Raw genomic sequence first — 24,308 nt, 5'->3', positions numbered from 1 at the left:
TTCTTTTTTCTCTTGATTGGTTAATGGTGTTGATGCTGTAGTTCTCCTTTGATCATGAGTATTTGTAATGAATGTATTGGATTAACCTCTATATAACGGACCAAAGCCACCGTAGGTCCCACCTTGCAGTGTAAACACAATATCTGAGAACATGTACAGGCCCAAATGCATCTCAGTCTTCAATTGGCTGAACATCATGAATGCAAGAGAACTCCCCAAGTCACTGGATGAATTTGTGTTTGCTATGAACTTTTAACAGGGTAAATATGCCAACAACAAAATAATGAACCCACAACCTGGACACCCCCAAGTCAACAGAATACAGACTTCATGCTGTGAGGCGAAGTACAGATGCTAAACCCCAAGAACTGGCTTCAGCCACGGCAGAACAGGCAGGTTTGGATGAGAGTCATCTTCACAGAATGTGGTGCGATGGTGGGTCAGCCAGACACACCCCCACAGCCCAAATGGATAGTCTGTGACAGGACTGGGCTACAGTGCTGCAGGCAGCGTCACTGATCCCTTCCAACCAATATTGTTTTTGGCAAAGCACAGCACCAGAATGCACACATCCCACTCTGTCATGGTGTGTAGCTCCAACACAGCTGCTATCTCAAAAACGGACAGCTTCTCATTTATATCAACTCTTATTCCGCCTTGCATTCAGAATATACCCAGTAATATGGAGCACTAATATTTGAACATGAAAAATTCAAATCTTTAGGTATATCCACTTTTTATGATGACCAGTAACTAGTTGGAAATATTTAATCTGATTTGGCCCAACAGATAAAGCAGCATATAGCTATACAGTGAGGGAAAAAAGTATTTGATCCCATGCTGATTTTGTATGTTTGCCCACTGACAAAGAAATGATCAGTCTATAATTTTAATGGTAGGTGTATTTTAACAGTGAGAGACAGAATAACAACAAAAAAATCCAGAAAAACGCATTTCAAAAAAGTTATAAATTGATTTGCATGTTAATGAGTGAAAAACACCCCCAAAGCATAATGTTTCCACCTCCATGTTTGACGGTGGGGATGGTGTTCTTGGGGTCATTCCTCCTCCTCCAAACATGACGAGTTGAGTTGATGCCAAAGAGCTCGATTTTGGTCTCATCTGACCACAACACTTTCACCCAGTTCTCCTCTGAATCATTCAGATGTTCATTGGCAAACTTCAGACGGGCCTGTACATGTGCTTTCTTGAGCAGGGGGACCTTGCGGGCACTGCAGGATTTCAGTCCTTCACGGCGTAGTGTGTTACCAATTGTTTTCTTGGTGACTATGGTTCCAGCTGCCTTGAGATCATTAACAAGATCCTCCCGTGTAGTTCTGGGCTGATTCCACACCGTTCTCATGATCATTGAAACTCCACGAGGCGAGATCTTGCATGGAGCCCCAGACCGAGGGAGACTGACAGTTATTTTGTGTTTCTTCCATTTGCGAATAATCGCACCAACTGTTGTCACCTTCTCACGAAGCGATGGTCTTGTAGCCCATTCCAGCCTTGTGTAGGTCTACAATCTTGTCCCTGACATCCTTGGACAGCTCTTAACTTTGGGGGTGTTTTTCACTCATTAACATGTAAATCAATTTATAACTTTTTGAAATGCGTTTTTCTGGATTTTTGTTGTTGTTATTCTGACTCTCACTGTTAAAATACACCTACCATTAAAATTATAGACTGATCATTTCTTTGTCAGTGGGCAAACGTACAAAATCAGCAGGGGATCAAATACTTTTTTCCCCTCACTGTATGCAATAGCTAGCCTATGTACCACAGTGAATATAACCTATATCAGGGGTGGCTAACCCTGGTCCTGGAGAGCCACAATCCTGCAGGTTTTCCAGGTCTCTCTAAATTACCAATGAATGGATACCTTGAACACAGGGACATTTTGCCTAATTAAGAACCACAATTGGTTCAATTAAGCAGTTAACGATCTGGATAGAACAAAAGCCTGCAGACCCGGCGGCTCTCCAGGACCAGGGTTAGCCACCCCTGACCTATATAGTATTATCTTCATACAGAAGAAACCTAAAATGTATTTGGAAGTGAAATGCAACATAAATAGTTCCCTGAAGAGTAAGATTAACAAAATTAAATCACCATTTACTGATTTATTGGCACTTCACAAATCAAACCCAAGGCAGATGAAAACGTATCCTTCCCTACCCTTAACTCACATTTCCAATCAGACTGCACTCTGCCAGACATAAATGTACTCTTCAGACACCCCAAGGAGCTTCATTTTGCAAAATGTAAAAACAATTGAAAGACCCCTACAACACCAAAATCATAAACCACATATTGTATCATTTAAACATCTATTGATGCCTTATGTTCCGCCTAGAAGGAAACTTCTACTTCACCTCAGCCCAAGGAGAAGAAAAAAAAAGAAAAGGAAACCACGAGACTTGACTGAGGTCACTGAGCACATGGACCCATTTGCTTCCAAAATAATTTGCACTATGAAGAGACAGTTTTTAATCTAGCCCCGAAATTGCTTTAGCGGCAGTGTACACAAAGAAAAGTAGTGCCGATTCCAGACGAGGAGCACTGCCTCCTATCTACCCCAGGAGCAAACAGTTAACCTTCAAGGATCAGACAGAGTCCTAGGAATCTGTCTTCAATTGGAAGAAACAAAGACGAAGACAACATCAACAAAACTAACAGGTATGACATTACAATTTGCTTTGAGTGAAGAGTCCAAATGTATTGATGTATCTATATTTTTAATAAAAATATCAATCACTGCTTCCAATTCCACAAACAGATTATGTTGAACAGTACAGAGATAGGTTTTTTTTTTCTCATCCACTGTAGACTTATTGATAATCAATGAAAGACTGCAAATTAAACATATAGGAAATCTAGGTTTGGATGATCTTCGATTACAATAAAGTAAGAAAAAGTATGCACATCCCTCGCAAATTAATGGATTTACAAACGTCTGTCTTTCTGCCAGTACAAAATAGTTCAATATGATTGTCAGCTTAAACAGTTTGAACATTTCTGGATTTTTATTTCACTACAGTCCTTATTCTTATTTTTATGTGAATCTGAAATCTTGAAATAAAAACTATGCATTTGTTTAATCTATAGATGTACCAGTAAAGCATGAAACAGGTTCAAGAATTCCTTTGCATTCCAACTTTTTCACTTAAACTGAAGTGTATAGACTGTTTTACCCACCTGTCTTTTTTGACAGCTGAGAAATACATTTTTTGAAAACCATAATATGTAATTTAATCTATATTTCACAGAACAGCAGGGAACCAAGATTGTATAGGACAGTAAAGTTTTCCATGTGCATATAATTGGAATGTAAACCATTATTTTAAAACTGCTGACTGTTATTGAACCTTCATAGTAAACCTCTTTATAGGTAGGTAAACATATTTACTATCCTTAAGCATGCATTAATTTGAATGATTTCTTCAATATCCAAAAATATAGTTTATAATTTATATTTAACAGGTGAAAAGGATAAAGCCTGAGGCCTAACCTAAAAAACTTTATTTTCTTTAAATTTCACACAATACAAATTTACATGTTATGTCTTTCATAAAACGTGAATCACTGACACAATCTCCTGAAACAATGCCAGTCAAAATCACAAGAGATTGATTTTCAAAAGTCATAGACTAGTACAAATAAAAAAGCCATTTCAATAGTTTACAAATAATTATGAAAACATGCACATGAAACCAGTTAATAATAATTATAAGCATTATAAACACTTAATGTGATTAAAACCGATAACGTCAAACAATGAAGTTCAACATCCAATGATGATTTCAGAGAAGGATCAAAATAAATTGGTTTGAAGCATCTGCATTTAGTTTTTTTCTCTTGATGTGTTCCAAGATATAATTACAAAGAATTCAGCAAATAAATGCATCTAAAAATAAATAAAAGTACAGAATTGATTTATCACATTTCATTCCTCAGTAAAATGCGAAAATGTCCAAAAAGTCATTAAAATGTTCTCTAATGTTTAATGATCAAAATATGAGGTAGCTTTTCAAAACAGGATTTTAATATTTATCTATATGAAGGAAAGATGGTCCAATCATGAGCTAAACTGCTACATTTAACTCACAAAAAAAGGTTGCATAAATGCATATATTTTAATGATTCACTAATAACTGTGGAGGTGCACTTATAAGTGCATGTGACTAAATGTGTGGGCAGACATTTTCTGAGGCATTTAGGTAGAAAATAGTTATATAATCTGTATATATACATATTTATATATGCTGTTCAAGGAGGCATCTATTGTTTAAAAAAACTAATACATTTGAAATCTTCACAAACATTGTTTTAATGAAGTAAAATTATGTGCAACCACAGACGGAAAGGCTGAGGTCTTTTTTTGCTGACACTATGTAGATAATAATAATAATAATAATTAAAAAAAAAACAAAAAAAACAAACAGACATTCTTCTGAATTGTTTTAATTACACATAGAAAATTTCCTTTTAAGCCACAGGAACCTTGTAAGCCAAGCCAGTACTATGTAGTGGTTGGCTGAGAAAGGCAAGAGCTTTCATAAATTCGCCTTTTAATAAACACATTCCAACAGATCAAACAAGTCCTACAATTTTTAGTGGACATTTTGGCAGTAGAAATGTACTTCTGGGGGATAGGCTGACTGTGAGTAATTCAGTTTAAAGAAAGCATCTGAAGCAATGAAATTCACAATGACAATACACTTCCACACAACTCAGATCAATCTATCAAAGGTCTTGTTCTTGCATCAATCACTGAAAACAGAAAACAGGAAACCCACACATTTCCAATGATATTGGAATCCTAATGAAAATCAGATGTATTTCTCAATTCCAAAGCACAGACAAATGACAGTCTCAAAATTAGTACAACGTATGTTATATCAATATAAAATTCTGATAAATTGAGGTGAGCTCTTCAGTTGGGCTCCAAACACAGCCCAATGTCCCCCAGCTTGATGGTAACAAACAAATGTTAGAAATCTGGGAGCTACAGTCATTGTGATATGAGGAGTATCAGAAATTGAAGTCTTATGTGTGTGTTTTCATCACCTCTAACTGAAGAATGCACTACCACATGCACATCTAAACTGACTTTAGAGTGAGAACCACACTCTCCATCCCAGCAATGCGCACTACACAGAATAAATTAACTTCACCAGTCTTTGATTGCCCTTAAAACTATCATTACCTATGCTATTAAAGCTACAAGCTTATAATTACTCCTGTAGGCTGCCAAATAAGTTGTATATAATGTATAGTCTAGTGCAGATGTAATCTATTTTTTTTTTAAAGACAAACACAAGTTAATAAAAGGAAGTTCAGTTGTAATGTTTATTCACCAGTTCCAGCACAGGTAGGTATTTTCACTATTAGAACTAACAATTATAATAAATTCCAATAATTCTAATGTGTAATTATAGTCATAGCATATATATATATATATATATATATATATAGTTACTGTTGGTAGCCTAAATGGTATTTCCATGAAAGTGTTGCTAGTATTACTATAAAGTTAATTTATTTTTCTTTTTAACAGGAGAAATAAAGTTAATTGAACCATGGGAATTCTAAATCATTGGTCAGTTCTCATGCTTCTACTTGGGGCAGAAGTGATGTATCAGCAGGATTATGATGAGCCTTATGATTCATATGATTTTGAACCCGAGGTACCACCCGATATAGAACCACCTGCTTTTCCCCATCATACCGATTATGTTAATGTATACGTCCCATATCCAAATGAGTGTGCCAGGGAATGCTTCTGCCCACCGTCCTATCCTTTTGCGATGTACTGTGAGAATCGGAAGCTGAAAACCATTCCCGATATTCCTCAGCACATCCGTCACCTCTATATTCAGTTCAACGAAATTGAAGCGGTGAACGCAAAAGCCTTTGTCAACGCTACGTCTCTCAGAGATATCAACCTGAGCCATAACCACATCAAATCCTCCATGGTAGACCGTGGTGTATTTGGCAAGCTCAAGAATCTCATCCAACTTCATTTAGATTACAACAACCTGGAAGAAGTACCTGCCCCTTTGCCAAATACTCTCGAACGACTTTTCCTCGGGTTCAACAAGATCTCCAAGCTGTCTGCAGATGCTCTGCAAGACCTGGCCAAAGTGACCATGCTTGATCTCTGTAATAACAAGCTCACAGATGCGGCAGTCAAGGGAAAAATCCTGTCGGGCATGAAGAGCCTCATGCAAATAAACCTGTGCAACAACAGGTTGAAATCCATGCCTTCAGATCTCCCAGCTTCCTTACTGCAACTGTCTTTGGAGAACAACTCCATCTCTTCTATCCCTGAAGGCTACTTTAAGAAAACTCCAAATCTCATGTCCCTCAGGATTTCCCACAACAAGCTGAAGACTGTGCCCTTCAAAGTTTTCAACCTGTCTAGTCTGATGGAGCTCAACCTTGGTCACAATCAGTTGTCCAAAGCCTTCTTTATTCCAAGAGCCCTGGAGCACCTGTATCTCAATCACAATGAGTTTCTTGGTAGGTTCTGTATTTCGTTTTTTTTTTTTTGTACAAGGCGAGTATTCTGCCTTTTATTTTAGAAGTTGCTCATTCTCATTCTCCAGTACATAAATGTTCAACATTATCTTCTCGTACAAAATTCAGATTGTGCTCAGGACAAAATAAGAAAAGTTTGATTGTGGTAACATGCTATTCTGTAAATTCTTATGTATTGATTCTGTCACATTTTATAAAAATGAAGAGCAGCAACACAGTAATATTATTCATCTAGTTTTTACAGTATATTCCTAAATAAATCTATTTTATCCTCTTTTTACAGATCTCAACGTTTCCCTCCTGTGTCCTACCATCCAACCGACATCACCCAATTTGCTGACCTACATTCGCATTGATCACAACAAGCTGAGAGTCCCTATAAACACCTACATCTACTTGTGCTTTCCTCGGATCCAGAACATTTTCTATGGTGAACAGAGAGTTGATGACAACTACCTCCCGCCTCCAGTTATTCAACCATCGCGTCCTCGTTCTAGAGGAAATGTACCAGATGAGACCCAATTCGAACCATCTGACTAGACCATAAATTTAAAATAACTGGAACATGTAAATACTACATTGTGAAAAGATGGTATAAAAAATACATTAGCTATTATCAAATCAACTAAGTATTTACCCAGACTGATTTCTTTATTGTACACAGGGTAATTTCATTCTTCTTCAGAAGATGGCAGATGATGTGGAGTTCTGCACATGTATCAGATAAACTAGCCAGTAATGCATGAGAGAACAGATTGTTTGTTCTGCATAGTTGAATGTGTTAATAACATAGCAGGCATGCATGGCTGAATAGCACAACTTAGTTGGAAAGTATCTATTCAAGTTCATTAATTGTGTAAGCTAAGTTTCCTCCTGTTTAACAACTGAAATGATTGATCAGTGGAGCTGGTGGAAACAGAGACATGATTTCCCCAAGTATACACAGTCAGGAGCATTTTCTTTCCCAACTACCTTTCTCCTATGCATAATAGCAAAATACCTTAATTACTTACCATTTGTTAGTCTGCAGGCATACATACTTAACCTTAACTTAAGTTCATATAAAAAGCAGAAGATACATAATAAAAAAAATGTACACATTGTCAACATACTGATTACTTAACAAAGGTTAGCAACTGACAATATGGTAAAATAATAAATTATGTAATTCTTTTGTCTTTCTTTAAACCAGTAAACAATGGTTACTTATTTATTTGTCCAGTGTCAACTTTGTTATTTCTCATATTAACATAGTAATAATAATAAAGACTTACAAAATACATTTTAAAAGTGTTTATTCTGTTTATTTTGACATTAAATAAAACACCACTGTCAATTAATCTATTTCTTTGTGTGGAAAAATAATTGATACAGCATATTAAATACACAGTTCATCTGGTACTCAAGCACCCAGTTTACAGTAGCCTCCAACTGTATTCACACCCTTGATGAAGTGTAACTAATAGAAAATGTAAGTTCACACTTATTTTTTTTGTAAATAACTGTATAACTATGAGTAATGTGTGTACCAGCCGCACGTCAAAAATAGGTACCTAGATATGTAAATACACAGTGTTCACATGTATTCAAGCAGTGCGGTTCACGCTTGTGGATTGTGGTGCCATGTTTCACTGTGAGTATGACATTATTCTCAACATAGGCTTCACTTTTATTGCTCCAAATATACCGCTGGTCCGCATGTCCAAAAAGCTTGATTTTGCTTTAATCCGACCATACATCGGAAGTGTGGTCACAATACATTTGAGAGTAATGCAGATGTTTTCTGGCAAACCCAAGCCTCTTCTTCTGACACACAGACCAGCAATATGGGCAAGAAAAAGGAACGCCCATGTCGAGAAGAACATCTCACTGTGAAGAAGGGAAGTAGAGCTGCTTTGCTTTGGGCTGCGTTTCATCCAGCACTGCAGTCCTGGTGCCCTTGTTAAAATTAACAGATGGATTTTAAAATCTACCAGCATATGTTAGTCCCCCCACCCCCTTCAATAAGCTCAAACTTGGTTGCAAATGGACTTTACAGCACAATAACAATTACAAAAACACATCAGTGTTATATGAGCAAATAGTTAAGGAAGTACAAACTCCACATTCTTGATTAGACATCACAATCTCCAGACCCCAATCCAATAAAAAAAAAAAAAAGTGTGGAAAGAACTGAAAGAAACAACAGCTGCCGAGTACAAGCTGTGCAGCCCATAGGAGCTGGGGGGGGGGTTCTGAATGGAGGTGTGATCGAATACACCCCCTGAGAAGATGAGGAACCTATGAAAAGGCTACAGAAGGTGCATCCTCAGTATTCTCAAAGCCATTGTGCATTGACAAACATGCCATTGAGGCACACAATATTGACAGTCAGACAATTCTTTAAGTATCTGTTTATTTGTACTTGAAACATACTAGGGGTGCATGGTGCAAGTTATACTTTCAAGTTATACTTCATTAAGGGTAGGAATATGTTGGAAGTTACTGCATGTGGCACTAATATTGGGTTACTAGTATCAGATTTAGTTTGTTTTGGTCTGCAAACTTTGAAAACACAAAACAGAGTTGAAAGAAATATTAAAATGATCAATTATTTATTTGAAGTGTTTGCAGCCTTCAATTTCAATCATTCTGCATGTGTTCCTTATACACCACAGAGTTTATTTTCTCATTCTGTGGGGAGGTCCCTCTGCTGCTTCGGCTTCAGGAAACGATGCCTGGCGCTGGGCTGAAGAAGGCTCACCGTGATGCAGTGGAGCTCAGTGCTGTACTGTAAATCCAACAGTCAGCTGTGTAGCTCCAGCTGCCGACGTCCGCCTCAAGGCACCAAAAAGGGGGAGTGACGGAGTTAACCCTAAGTGAGCCCACACCATCTAGATTATGTTTTTTAGTGTAACTCGATCGTTGCAACTTCACGCGACGTACACAATCCAAGGTTGGATGTTGGCAGCACTCCTACACACAATCCTGATTTTCATATCCTTCTGCAGTCTCGTGATCTTCTGTTAACCCTTACAGTTTACTTCTTAAGATCTTTCCACTGAAAATGCACTGTTGTCATTCACAGAGAAAGACTTTTTAGTGCACACAGCTCCCCCTTTCCTGCCCCATGACCTCCAAGGATGGTCAAGCCTACACCATTTCATTTTGTTTTCATTGTTAAGACTTCACATTAATAGTTTATCTGCCTCTCAGCTGCGGTCTTAACCCTTTACACTGCAGTGAGCTAACTGCCTGAAACGTATGCTAACATTGCTCCTCTGCATGCAAACACATTTTAAAACAAGTCAAGCTCACTGCAGCCATGTTATATTCAATGCTTTAAAAAGGGCTATGCTGTTGATGAAAAATTTCAATTATTAAAAACAAGTTCCTTGCAGTCCAACTTAAAGATGGTTAAAAATGTTCATATCATAGTTAGATTGATAACTCACAACCTACAGACATATTCAGAAGTCAGTCAAACATGCAGTATAAACTTTTCTTGACATAATACGAGAGAAGAGGCCCCTGAAAACCACAAATACTGCTTCATTTTGAATTGCTGTAATGTTTTACACGTGTAAACAAACGGTCATCCTTGGGTATGTTTTTTAGTGATGTCATTAAGAACTAGTGCTTGAATTTTTTGGAATCTACTGAAAAGAAATGCTTATATATTCATATGTGAATGTCCTGGGGCCACAAATTGAAATGTTTACATATCTTCCATATATGATGACAATTAACAAAAAACATAAATAGTAAAATAGTGCCAACATTTTAAGAAAAACACATAATGAAGTGTGTAGGATTTATATGTCATTGTGTAATTTACTTCAATCAAACCTACAATGATCTCAGTGAAGTTGAGATTTTATTTGGATTTCACACGGCTTTCTGAACTAACCGACCATCAATACTCACAGTACTACAGTCAGTGACAATACCAGTTACAATTGTGGTTCATGATTAAAATCAGGGCTTGAAATTATTATTATTATTATTTATTATTTTTATTTCTTGGCAGACACCCTTATCCAGGGCGACTTACAAAATATAAGCGCAATACAAAGTGTGGCGTTTTATCTTTGATCACATGATGTGAAGACCTCTACTACAAATGCCACATCACGCCATTTAAAATGTAAATATTTTACTTAAAGAAAAACTGTAATTGACACCAAGGTACTATATTAAAGATATTTCTCTCTCAGATATCAATGCTCACATCAATCCCATATTATTATTACTAAAACTGGGGTTATCATCATTCAAACAAACTAGTCTTTTCCTCTACCTTGGAAAGAGAGGCATCCCATTGGGTAATGAGTTAGCCCAGTCTCCATCCCCACTACACCTATATCCCTAGTTAATATACATGTATCACCTTTCAAGTCATTGTTGAGGGGTCACAGGATTTCATTATAACCTTACAGCTACATTAGTTCATTTTTCTGATAGGTTTTATTTTTATATCTTTGGACATATCAAATTAACTAACAGTCTTGGAATGATTCAAACTAATATACATATTTTTATTTAGAGCAATATGGAAACTTTTCTTTTGAAAACGAATAGCAACCAATCACCAATCTTAACTAATATGAAAAAGACTTGGTTCAAACATTTTAAATAGTTTCACAAAGCTTGAATTTCCAGGAAGAACCAAAGAAGACATGCCTGCTTCTGTTTAAAACTTGGCTCTTGTAAGCAGGAAAAATATCTGCAATCCTTTGCTTATTTTGGCTCACACGTATAAGATTATTTTGCTAAAAAAAATCCTTATCTACAATTCCTACAAAAAACATCCTTTGAACTTATTTGATCTTCATTTCCATCCTAACCTCTCTCACAACTTGATGGTAAGACTAATTTCCCTATTTATTAGGTAGACTTCAGTTTTTCCATGTAGAATTTCAGTTGCCTTAGTGTCCAGTTGACACTAAAATACATGCACTTACATTTTAAATATCAATCACAAGGTATGAATACAAAGGTTGATATGGGTTAATCTACCTAAAAACATCCGTATAGATAGATATTTATATAATGTCAACAAACACTTAACAATATCATGGGCCCTATGAAATGAGCATTGCGGGCAATACTGACAGATTCGCAGACTTCAGGGGACAAATCGGAATCAGACACTCAAACACATTACAAAAAAAAGTTAATGTAAACAAACACAATATGTGTGTATATATATATATATATATATATATACACACACACACTTTATTTTATTGAAATTGCACAGCCTTTTGTTGAGAAACGCATATCATGGGAACGCATGAAAAAAATATTTTAGCACCTTTCAGCCACCATACACACCCTGTAAAAAAGGGCCTCCTCTCGGGTCACTTCACACTCCTTACTGTAGCTCCATTACCGCTTGAGTGAAAACGACAACCAATAAGTTTTAATTTATAGCTTGCGATATGTCAAACCAGCCTTAACTCACACGTTTACAATTACATCATACTCTCAACAGCAGTCACAATTTGTAGTTTGTTGGCCTCGTTATTTGCAGAAGTCGGTGGCGTGCGCAGAGGAGATCAGGTCAGTGGAATGTCATTCCTAGCAATGGGCTTAGTAAAAACAATGCTGCTATTCTGTGGTTTAAAAAAACGAAATATCCAAAATCACAAAAAGCAGAACATTCTAAATAACAAAACAGATTTCATAGGGCCCTAAATATCCATCATTTCTGTGCTTTCATGGATCTTTCACAATTGCAAAACCTGCTTATGATCAATAGTCTCTTCATACTAGAACAGACCCACTAAGGGTTTTTTTTCATGCTGCACCGCACAACAGCAGATTCAAGTCAAAGAGAACTGCAGCCTCAGCTGGGAGGTGAAGTTGGCCAATTTATATAATTTGAAACTCCATCCAACTCATGGTCATCACCAGTTTGTTTTGCTCCTCGGGGGCGCAGTAAACCGTGCCTCTGCAGTACACACTGCAAGGCCTTTTATTGTGTTGGAAACTGGAGAAACAGGTGTTTTTGTGTTTTAAAAGGTATGAACTTCACCTTCTATAAAAATGAAAACTATATAATTATTTGGGCAAAAACGGCTGCAAATATTCAGATGCATAATATGGGTTAGCTATAACTTTCTAGTGCTTTCTAGTAATGAGATTTGAATCCAAGGACTGCAATCCGCCAGGCCACTCCAAGTAAATGGTGTGTTATTATGGGCTGGAGGATAAAGAAATCAAAGACTTGAGCTCTGTTTGCTCTTACCATCTATTTTTTTATCATTTGATTCAATTACACAAGGGTTTGCTTTATGTAGAAAACAGACATCAAGTTATGTTTTAGAAAGCTGTCTGTTGTCCCTGGGATTGCCCCCTTTCTCCCGTCTTAAGGAATTCCTGGACAAGGCAAGTTAGTCCTTATATATCCCATTTTCCCTCATAGGGTTAACAGAAATGGTTCACTTTTCTTCAGTACTGATTAACACACCACCAGCTGCTCAGCCAAGTATCCACATTGAAAGTTAGCAGCCACTTGCCATCAACATTTTGCTGCTATCTGACGCGTTGATATTAGGTGGTCTAACTGCATATTACATATAAATCAATTAGGTCATGTTTGTATATTCGTATGGCTCAATTCCATGATTACATTTAAACAAGTCAGTTTCATTACCCAAGCTACGTCAACAAAAAAAAATCTCTTTGCTTTCTTTAAAAAGCACATTAAAGAAAAGGATACAGTTTTATCCTTTAGGGGAATATCAATGTAGAAATTTATGGATCTGTTTTTCAAACGACTTTCCCTTTATTTATTTTTTTAAACAACATACCTTAAGGGACATTCTATGAAATATCTTAACTCTTCCTGTACAAAATTATTTCTTCAACCAGTCTTTATGGATAAGAAAAAACGAATATACTCCAAAGCGAAACAAAATATATAGGTGTCAGACAAATAAATAAAGAAACGAAACATGGATGTAATTCTATTCTCCCCCATGATCACTTATTTGTGGATCTAGGTTAAACTGAATAAACTGCATGCACAATTTGTGGTGTCATTCAAGCATTTACATTTTTGGTAAAACATCTGGAATCGCTGATTATTTTTCATTTGAATCAACTCTGCTCACTAACAATCCTTGTACTAGGATGGGAGAGAGAAACAGACAACCTGTACAAGTCCTCTAAAATATGCATTGTCAGGTCTTTTGCCTTTTTTCCACATGTGTATCCAAAGCACTCTCTGACACTGCTGGTTCACAGGGTCTGGCAAGTTGCAGGAGTTGTCGATGTGTGACAAACCAAGGAAACCCTGTTCAACTGTATGCTCACCCAAACCCAGTAGTAATTTTGGGCCTCAGCCATTAGGGAAACCTGGTCAGGCAGTCAGCAAACACATAACTCAGAATCCAACCGTCTCTACATGGAAGATCGTACTGGTAGAGACAAGCCTGTTTTCATAACCAGTAAAAGGTTAGGTACGTCAGAAAGGGTGATACTTCAAACCATATTAAAAGAAAAGTATAAACCCTTAAAGCTGTGAAATGCTGAATTTGAACTTTGATATGGTGTTCACTTCTGAGAAAGAAACACTGTACTGGTTTCTTAAGTAGCGGCAATCGCTTTAATGAGGACCACAGAGAGTCACCCCCACTGACTTGCAACATGATATAATGCTTTAAAAGTTATAGACACTGTAAAGCCACACAAAGAGGGATCTGGTAAGGCGATACACAGCTGTGAAAAACAAGTTAGCCTGTCAGAAGATATACGGAAAGCTTTCTGCACCACTTATTCAATAATCCATCAATAAATACTCTTTCAACTGCAGCCTTCCAGGTGTTCCGACGAAAAAAAAGGAGGAAAGTTCTAATAAATACATAGGATCAAAGCATACAGGTTTTCTGCTCCATGTCGAGGCTATATGCAGTCATCTTTGGTAAACTAATCAAACATAACAAGAGTCAAACCTTCCACACTGTAATATTAATAGATAAAGCTACCAATCAAATACATCATGTTAAACATGTAGTTGGGAAATGAAAAAACATTTAGGTTGTCAGATAGTATTTTATTATCATTCCACACACACACACACACACTGTATATATAGTTCATAGCTTCATAGATTCATGCATGTGAATGCCACACCGACTCCGAAAAAGAACTGCATCAAATTAGCACAGTAAAAACCTTTTCCAAGAACTGGCTATTTGCCCAGCATAGTACATTTTTACAAGCACTTATAATTGCTAGCACACCTGTAATATTACTTACACGGTTTCAGTCCACTTGCTTCCATTCATCGAATGAAGGGCCCCTTTTCTGGGGTGCAGGAAGGGGCCCTTTTACCGTCACGTGCATTCATGTGTGGCTATTAAGTGTTTTGAACAACAAGTCTAGAAGGGCTCCTTTATTGTTCCAGTTGCTCTATTAAACTGGATTCATGTAGTGTTTATCACTTTCATTCTGCTGTGGAAAACAAGTTAGGAGTACTTTACTAGTTCCATATCTTGTTTTCTAAGGAGAAACAAATCTATGTTTTCACATCCAGTGAATTGTTCACATCGTTTTGTTTTTTTTTTTTTTACAAGAAAATGTAAAAACAAACAAAACCACAAAAATAGGTTTTGTTATCTTTCTGTTAACCCTAGACAGCCAACTCAGAATTAAAAGATGCAACTGCAGAGAACGAAAACCTCACCAGTGTTCCTGTGAGAGGACATTTTCATGATACTTCTCAAAAATTATGACATTATCCTCTGCTTTGCAACATTGCAGAATCCTTGCATCATCATTTCTAACTAAATTATTACTTACCTTGACTGTGCGAGATAAAATATAAAAACAAATTTACGTGTGTTTTTGTTGTGGTTTGCTTTATTTACTTTTTAAAAAACAGTAATCCTGTAAAATCACAAAAATGCAAACCTTTATGTCGAACATGATCAACATAGAGGACAGTATTCTAAAACCATGTTTGTTCAACGCCTTCTGTGATACATTTTAAATCAATCAAATATCAGTCTACCACAGGAAGACAAACTGTCAACAGTTAAAAATACAACTCCACAACTTGAATCACTTGTATAAAAAACAACAACAAAAGCTTTATTAAGTTACACATACATAAGTCTGCTGCAGTGCATTGTGCATTCCCAATGGCACAACAATGGGTGGTTTGTGATGAAGCAGGCCTACTATACAAGCCTTTCAGAAGAGTCTTAAAGAGGAAAGAGAAGCACAGAAAACCATGCAAGACACGCATCTCATTGTATCTAGATATAATTATATGCATAATGTAATACATACATGTGTATACATGCAGATGAAAATATGTGATGAGTGAGAGGAATACTACTCATGAGAACAGAATGGTTTTACATTCCTTTGCATTTTATGGTCATCAAACACTTTAAATGTAGAACAACCTTTATGAAAGCCAGGGAGTGCAAGAAGAATCATTACAGCAAGATCCCTGATTGAAATTCTGATAACATGCAGGCTTTCATGGCATGGGAAGACATTCAAATTTAATGCATGTACGGAACAGGAAGGATGTCGTAACCAGGAAAGCTGAACAGACAGTAGCTGAGATTCAATGTATTTTCTAGCAATGCTTGCTGTTTGTGGTTTACTCAGTGAGCTGAGAATAGAGAAATAAAGGACTGGTCACATTAGGAACACCATTGACATTAAGTCATAAACAACCTTAGTAGACCACTTAATTAATAGTGTATTATGAACTATTTTCCGGTCTTGCTTAAAACCAAAGAGCACTAAGGTTAGAGAAAGTTACATCTTGAGAAATACTGTTTCACCTAAGGCTGATAAATGTGATGATAATTTACATTAGGTGATCTAAAATCTGGGAACACCGCAAAAGCATTGAGTTTTAATACACTTTGGTATCAGGGTACCAATTAAATATTGCATTGTTTAATAATATTTTACAATATGACCCTTCTGGAAAACAAATTAACTGCATGCCAGGACATAATTACTTAATAAAAATAAAATAAAATAAAAACTTTAGATTTCAGCATAGGACTGTCTACATAATAGTGTTAGGGACTTGCAATGTAAGCTTCATGCTGGTTGCATCCATGGGCACATTATTAGAATATATGCAGAGCGCTGAACACTTTATAAGGCAAATAAAGAACAATAACAACTTGAGGCCTGGAAAGTCTTACTCTAGACAATTTACAAAGATGTATTCCACAAACTGTCTGGACTACTGTTAATAAATGCAGTAACAATGGTCTAATAAACATTTTTACAGAAAAGACAGTAAATATCAACATAAAATGCAGTTAATAAAGCTTAAATCTCAATAATACTCAAACTATATTGGTATGGCTGTGACAACCCCCAGCCAAACTTTAATTGATTCACTGTGTGTTTTTGTTTTTCTGTTTTAATAGTTTTATTTCAGCTCTACAACTAGCCTATACATCTCTCCGGGCTTATTCTCTTAAAAGTCTTGAAAAGTTTAATGTGCACTATTTACAGACTTAATTAAGAGAAATAGTTTTTCCTATTGAGCCCAATACTTACTGAAGAAGCAAACCCTGAAATAATGTTAATAAACTACTTAAAAGTATTCAGAAATAACATCCTTAACTTAAAATGACCAACAATGACAGAAATATTCCACTGCACTAAATTATTTTAATAGTCAATGCTCCGATATTCTGCAACAGAATGTTTGAGATCATCTTTTGTGGTTTTGTTTTTAACTTAAAATCAGAGACTTCAAAGTGCAGATTTTATTTTCCAAGAAAGTTCTGCACAAAGCACATGACTCTCTTCTCAGTGGCATGCACAGGGTTAAAGACTGTTCCATAAACTCATGCTTAAGAATCCCCTGGCAGCTATTCATGGAGGCTTTAAATACTGATTTGACAGATCACATTTTACTCCCAGGCACTAAGAAAATAGTCCACCATACCCTGAACTGCATTACTAACAACATTGTGCATGTCCTTGTACCCACAGACAAGATGATCAAACTTAGACCTTTATTTTTTTCCTTTATACTTGTATCTTGGATACTCTCAGCAACAGTTGCAGAATTTAACTGGGGCTCATACTACATGCAGCAGCCTGCAATTGCCAATAAGCAGGATATACTACTGAACGATGAAGTCTTCATGGAAGCGAAGAAGCCAAAGGTACTGTTTTTATTTTTGTACACTTTCATCTAATGCTAAATATTTTCTGTAACTTAAAATGTAACATTTTTTTGCATGTTCTAGTTCTACAGGATACCTCTGTCTCTTGTGTTGATTTACAATTATGGTTATGGATTCATTAAATAATATTGATTGATTCAGCTCTATTTGTGTTTCATTTTTTTAGTCCGAGACCATCATTAACTACATTTAAAACAATGTTATTAACATTCAAAATATTGCATTAAGAAAATGCAAGTGTTTCTTTAATCACCTAGATTAAAATAATCAGCTAGAACTTTTTTAGCTTTACCAAAGTATATAATGGAAGGAGTTGAACCACAATAGGAAATTGTGGTCAGGGATGTGTACAGGGTCAGGTTCTGTTGAAAAAGCCGCTTCTACACATTAAGTGCCATGAATGATGCTTCAGTGCTTCAGACAAGTGACTGCAGCTAGTTTTGCTCCATAAAAGTCACTGCAAATTTAAGAAATGAAACTTGTCTTTTTGTCTTCATAGAAGCGTGTCAAATGTAGTAAATTTACTATTGATACAGTATAATATATGAATGTGCATTAAATGTTAATTAAATGTTTTAAACCTGTAAACTGTACTTAATTGAATATATGCATTTTTTCTTTGTCATCTTATGTAAAGGTTTAGTTGTATTTGTCCAATTATGATTTAAAAATCAACAAAAAAACAAAAATAGTGGGTTACATGTCTTGCAAATAAATGTTTAATAAGAAAAACATGAACAATGTTTAATCAAATTCAGCATTTTTATCCTGTTTCAAAGAGGTCTGGAAAAGGGAGTCCAGGAAAAAACAATTCCAAACCTGTATATGGAACCAATTGTACTCGTCTCATTTTTCACATATCTGGTTACAGCCAGTTCCAACGTCACATTCCCAGTTCCACCCACAAGTGACTGAAGAGGTCTGAAGAAAGATGAATGTCCTCTTATCTCACCTCCGAGCCCAATCCTCTGTCCACCTGGCTAACTTCATTAGTGAGCACTGCTGATCTACTGAAGACTGATATCAATCCAGGGCGTGTACACATGGTCTCCAATGGGAGCCGGTAGAGTGATGGTCATGCTGGACTACTGATGCAGGTCATGACTAGCTTCTTCGCACCCCTAAGACCCTTATATACATTTTGTGAAATGTGAGAGTTTATAAGTCAAGATTAACAACTCAGTATGGCTGGGACCCAGAAAAAAAACAAACCAAGAGCCACTGGTTTGGGAAGGTTGGTTGGATTCCATCAGCAAGGCACATACAGAGACTGTTTACGTGGCACCTTTACCATATACAAGTATACTAAACGTATGGAGACACTACACATATGTGGAAAGACAAGCTCTTAACTATGGAATTGTACGGAGCAACACAAAAATGACGGAGATTAATCGCTTGTGATCCTGTTGTTTGCCTTACGCAAGGAAACAAAGTGGCAAGACATTGTGTGGACAATGTCAATAACACTGGGGAGGTGGGACTGTAGCTCAGTCCCTCCTGAGTGGCAATGCAAGGGAGTCCTGAGAAGCAATTGTTTTAAAGCATGCTTTTCAAGGATTGGGACCAGATGTATCAAATTGCATTCGCGCACGAGAGGACTGGGCAAGGTGGATTTGCCTCCACATGACTTAAGACAATGGATTATAACATTTGGTGCTCAGCCAAGGAACTGAAACATCTGCCCAGTATGTCAAGAGTCTCAAAGGGGCACTTTTGCATGTTTACACAAATGACCACTTGTCCAAAGAGGCCAATATTTGTATGGAAGGAAAAGCCCCACTTCACAGCATTATACATCACGGATATGCAGGGCGTGACGGCTCTGTTGTGGCCTGGCCAATCAGGAAGCAGCAGTGTTCTGGATTATGCAATTTGTAACTTCTTGAATAGTAATGTTAGGGGGAGGGAAAAAAAAAAAATGACATGATTAGATCGTGCTTTCCACCTAATTCATTACTTTAAAACTCAATAATGTGTTAACTGCTTGTTAAAGCTTAGCCACATGGTTCATACATTTTATCACTTTACTTTTTCTAACCCACAGCAACATCCGAAGTTCAAACTTCAAAATTCAAGATCTTCTTCGGGTCCTCTTAAAAATCCTAACATCAACCTTCAGATGTTTGCAGGAGTGATATGTTCTTGCTGATTTTACACTTTTCACCTCACAAGAGACATGGGGATGCACATGATGTTCTTTAAATTACTGAAATAGTAGATTATTTCGTAGAGATGGCGGACTATTGTTTAATTTGCAACTATGATCAATATTTAATCTGCAGAAGGTACTGAAGACCTTTCCAGACGATGACACCCCCCCCCCAGACACAGATCTTGGCGACTATGGCGCAACTCCAGCTCCTGGTCCAGAAGGGGATGCTGGTAACTAAGAATTCACTCAAAGTCAGCCGTGAATCATTTATCAGCCATTACTAAAGACATAAGAGTACAGACCTAAACATTTTAGAAAAACAATAACTGCACTGTATATGGAAATATACTGTGTATTTAGGATCCTAGAATGACAGGCTTATAAATACCAGTCTAAATCCCCGTTAATGCACTTAATCAAAACCACTAATCAACCCCCTCCAGGATGAGCAGCAGACGTTGCTTTTCAGATTTTTATTTTTATTATTATTATTTTTTTTTACATATTTCCAGTATCATCTTATAACCTATTAAGTTATATTCACTGTTATGAATGTGCAGATCAATACCATGAATGATAAGTGCCATACAATAAGTATAATGTTGATCTGTGTATGTGGCTTACATTTAAAGACCATTACACTGGCAGACCTGAACTGTTACTTGCTTGGTTTTTTAATTTACAGAATCTCTTGTTGTTTTAGAGCTTCCAACTTGCCTCCTGTGTGTCTGTCTGAGTGGCTCAGTCTACTGTGAAGAAGTTTTACCCGTAATTACAGCTGTTCCAACTTTACCAAAGGAGACTGCGTACCTTTATGCCCGCTACAACAAAATAGCAAAGATAAGTGTGAAAGATTTTTCTAATTTCCGTAAGTAGTAGTTTTGAACTTAATTTGCATGTCTTGACAATGTCCATATTTGTATTTCAACAATATTTCTATATGATGTATTAGTTTTGGAGATGTGTACAGTATACATTAAATTTGATGTGCATTATTTTATACCGTGTTGAAACTGTTCAAATTGTGTGGGATTTGTCAAATCTGTAATATGCTACTCTTTATTGCCTCCGATTACACGTGTAAGGATTATGGTTTTATGATAACTACCTATGTGTCAGTTCTTTAAAGTGGTATCAATGAGATAAGTGATAAATGAGTGTGATCAGTGTATGTAGCACTGCCATTACTATGTCCACAGGCACAGAAACATTAAACATGTACAATCATTTAATAAAACTATCATTAACATATATTTGTATTGCAGCCACTCTGAGAAGAATTGACCTGACTGGGAACGCCATTAGTGAAATTGAAGATGGTTCCTTCTCAAAGCTTGTCCTTCTTGAAGAGCTTTCACTTGCTGAAAACAAACTGGTCAAGCTTCCTGCGCTCCCAGCAAAGCTTACCACATTTAATGCAAACTTCAACCGGCTCAGAACCAGGGGTGTAAAAGCTAATGCTTTCAAGGTATTTTGAAGATCTCTTTTTGTTCTCCAATAAATAATCATTACCAATAATCAACTACCACGAGTACAATCAGAATGGACATTTGACATGAATGGTAGAGTTCGATAGATATCTTGCATCTTTTACACCAGTTATCTAAACACCATCTCTATATTATCCAAGTACACAACACTTAAAAACAGCCAACACAAACAGTGCACAGAATCATAAGCACCCAAGCAAGGACTTCAAAACCTCCTGTCTAATGAAAGAAGTAACCAGTCCTGATGTTCAGTCTGAGGTATTGTGTCTTTCCTTACAGAAACTCATCAACCTGTCGTACCTCTACCTCGCCAACAATGAACTGGAGGCCGTTCCACCTCAGCTTCCGGAGAGCCTGCGTATTCTTCATCTACATGTTAGTCTCTCTTCTCTTTCGTTTAGATACCAGTGCATCCTCTGATATCGCAGCTTTGATGCGTTATAGAAGTACCAACTAACCTTCCTGTTACCTTCTCACACAGAACAATAACATCACTACAATCACAGACGAAACCTTCTGCAAAGGCAACAACACCCGCTACATTCGTGCCAACATGGATCAGATTCGACTGGATGGCAACCCAGTGATCTTAGCCCAGTATCCCAACAGTTTCACTTGCCTGAAGTCACTTCCTATCGGACGATACTACTGAATTGGCTCTGTAGAGCGGAGAAGCGAAGGATTTACAAGCAAGTAGATTTCTCCAGCGCATCGTGCTGTACAGACCAACAAAGAGAAAGTCATTCCTGATATAAACGCCGCTCTGTGCAATCTGTGCGACTGCTTATTCAGTGTTTTCACAGGCAAGCAAGCAAGCATCAAAACTAGTCACCAATGTTAGCCTGCGTTAGAACCGGCATTGTGTCTTTCTGATGTATGCCAACTTTGCTTTTTGCTAGAATACTCTTGAACTCCACAGACTTCAAAAGCAAATAAATGCTCAATTCCACACCACACACTTCGATGTAGGCATACAAATATTGTTTGATAACTTTGGATCACATGTAAATATATCCATCTTCCTCTTTGCTGATTAATAATTACAGTTCTTCATCGGTGCATGGTCCCTGAGGGAAACTTTAAGCTGATATTAAGTGTTGTGTGTATCCTGTGAACTGGCTTAATTTTTTACATTTAATAGATCTTTTTAGGGTTCACAATTAAATCAAGTTGTTATTTGATGTACAGTAACATGATATTTTGTAATAGCTCATCTTTTTTATTAGAATATGCTAAGATTCTGTAATCCGTACTGTACGTGAACACAAAATTGCTAATTTTCTATAATTAAAAAGGAAAACTGAGAAAAGTATGTTGTATAAAGTGAATGTGACATATCTAATTTTCTTCATTAATTACAAAAGTAAAAAGTATTATTTTGAGCCTTGGTTTTTTGCAATTTTAAGTGCCTCCCTGTTGTGAAATCACTGTAAATGTGGGCTACATTTTTGACCAATAGTTACTGTAGACAGCTATGATGTTAATGACGCTGACAATTACATTTTGCTCTATGTCATAAGAAATGGAAAATTAAACCTATAGATTATCTCACCTTTGAACATTTTTGCAGAAAAACAGTGTCTGGGAGGGTTTATTACACAAGCAGAATGGGAAAAACTGGGTTAAATCTTATTCCTTCATCAAGGCCAAGTTGGCCCCTAGTTTCAGCACTTAATCCAAGTAAATAATGGAATTGTTTCCACATTGCATTTGCAGATTGATTCTCGATTTTTCATTGCAATCCTTCGATGGAATATGTTACTATTTTGTCATTAAGCCAGTTTTCTACACATATTATGAAAGTAACATAATGCCAGAAAATGAATATGGACACACATTTCTCCTCTGAATATGACTGTAGGATTAATCTGTTCATTTATGACAACATACCTATAACTTTTTTTAAGCCAGAGATTGTACCAGTTTTAGTGAAATGTGGAATAAAACTGATATCAAATCATTCTAAATTTTTGAAAGTTATTATATATAATTAGAACTGAAATGTAACCGTTAAAACAAAAAGCTAAATTTAAAAAATTAACCAGTTAAGGAAATTAAGTAAAATAAATCCCTACTACTCTTTACAATGTTATAGGGACATGGTGGCAACATTGCAATAAAGTAAACGCTGAACAAAATGAGGTTATGGCAACAGGAATTTGTCGACTCCACAACGTACATATATAAACACATTTAAGAGCAAACATATTCACAAATGGCAAAATCGATATACAATGTTTAAGTAACAAAATATGCAGTATGTATACGCATGTAAAATGCTTAAAGGGGAACTCCACCAAAAATCCATATTTTCTCAGGTTATTCTATAAGTAGAAACATATTCCCATCACGCTATTCCGAAAGATCCATCGGTTTGTAGTCTTAAAAAGTTTTTCTCACCACCCAGAACTGCCAGAATTTGACATGATTATTGTATTCGGGGGACTGCCGTGTCAGCTCCAGCGGAGTGCAAACTGTGCAAGTGCATTCTCCAAAGAGTGGGGAAAAAAACAAAAAAACGACTACAAACCGATGGATCTTTCAGGAAAGTAGGGTGATGGGGCAATCAAATGTGCATAAAATGTTATTTTTTAATGATATTCACGATTTTTCTGACTTCCACCGTTGACTTCCAGCAAAGCCGCTCCAGAATTTGCACCCCGGTAACGTCATGGCATATTTTTCGATCTCTGATTTCTGGTACATAGAATGAGCTGGACACGAAAAACTAATTCCACAGAATACATGTCTATTTATAGAATAATCTGAGAAATTGTGGATTTTCAGTGGAGTTCTCCTTTAAATATGCATTGCTCCAGAGAAGGACCTACTATATGTGAGGTTATTGTGCCTCAAATGGAGAACATGAATGACTCCTCGTGGTCGGGGTCATTGCCCAAAGGAAAAGTGTTAGCTGGGTAGTCTAGGCATTTCTAGTTTCTGGGGTAT

At 36.6% G+C, this 24,308-nt stretch overlaps 3 protein-coding genes across 3 annotated transcripts in view; 2 read left to right on the top strand and 1 right to left on the bottom strand.

The window, feature by feature from the left end:
• The window catches only part of cenpp (centromere protein P), an 89,561-nt gene that overhangs the window by 56,731 nt on the left and 8,522 nt on the right, over positions 1-24,308 (bottom strand). The window lies entirely within an intron of this gene.
• omd (osteomodulin) lies at positions 2,497-7,808 on the top strand. The gene is made up of 3 exons (XM_066697858.1): positions 2,497-2,682; positions 5,564-6,528; positions 6,830-7,808. Exons 2-3 carry the CDS (start codon positions 5,586-5,588, stop codon positions 7,084-7,086), a joined length of 1,200 nt encoding a protein of 399 aa, XP_066553955.1. The 5' UTR covers positions 2,497-2,682; positions 5,564-5,585; the 3' UTR covers positions 7,087-7,808.
• On the top strand, positions 17,402-22,910 carry ogna (osteoglycin, paralog a). Its single transcript, XM_066697860.1, has 6 exons — positions 17,402-17,693; positions 20,000-20,099; positions 20,573-20,737; positions 21,135-21,337; positions 21,639-21,734; positions 21,841-22,910. Exons 1-6 carry the CDS (start codon positions 17,523-17,525, stop codon positions 22,009-22,011), a joined length of 906 nt encoding a protein of 301 aa, XP_066553957.1. The 5' UTR covers positions 17,402-17,522; the 3' UTR covers positions 22,012-22,910.

The sequence above is a fragment of the Amia ocellicauda genome, chromosome 3 (genome assembly GCF_036373705.1).
Source record: "Amia ocellicauda isolate fAmiCal2 chromosome 3, fAmiCal2.hap1, whole genome shotgun sequence".
NCBI lineage: Eukaryota > Metazoa > Chordata > Actinopteri > Amiiformes > Amiidae > Amia > Amia ocellicauda.
The sequence above is the reverse complement of the archived record's forward strand: the minus strand, read 5'-3'. Positions and strand labels throughout refer to the sequence as shown.

Coding starts and splice junctions, on each gene's coding strand:
- omd (XM_066697858.1), top strand. CDS start 5,586: ATGGGAATTCTAAATCATTGGTCAGTTCTCATGCTTCTACTTGGGGCA. Junction 6,529..6,829: donor CAATCACAATGAGTTTCTTG/GTAGGTTCTGTA, acceptor CTCTTTTTACAG/ATCTCAACGTTTCCCTCCTG.
- ogna (XM_066697860.1), top strand. CDS start 17,523: ATGATCAAACTTAGACCTTTATTTTTTTCCTTTATACTTGTATCTTGG. Junction 17,694..19,999: donor TGGAAGCGAAGAAGCCAAAG/GTACTGTTTTTA, acceptor TTTAATCTGCAG/AAGGTACTGAAGACCTTTCC. Junction 20,100..20,572: donor TGGTCCAGAAGGGGATGCTG/GTAACTAAGAAT, acceptor TTGTTGTTTTAG/AGCTTCCAACTTGCCTCCTG.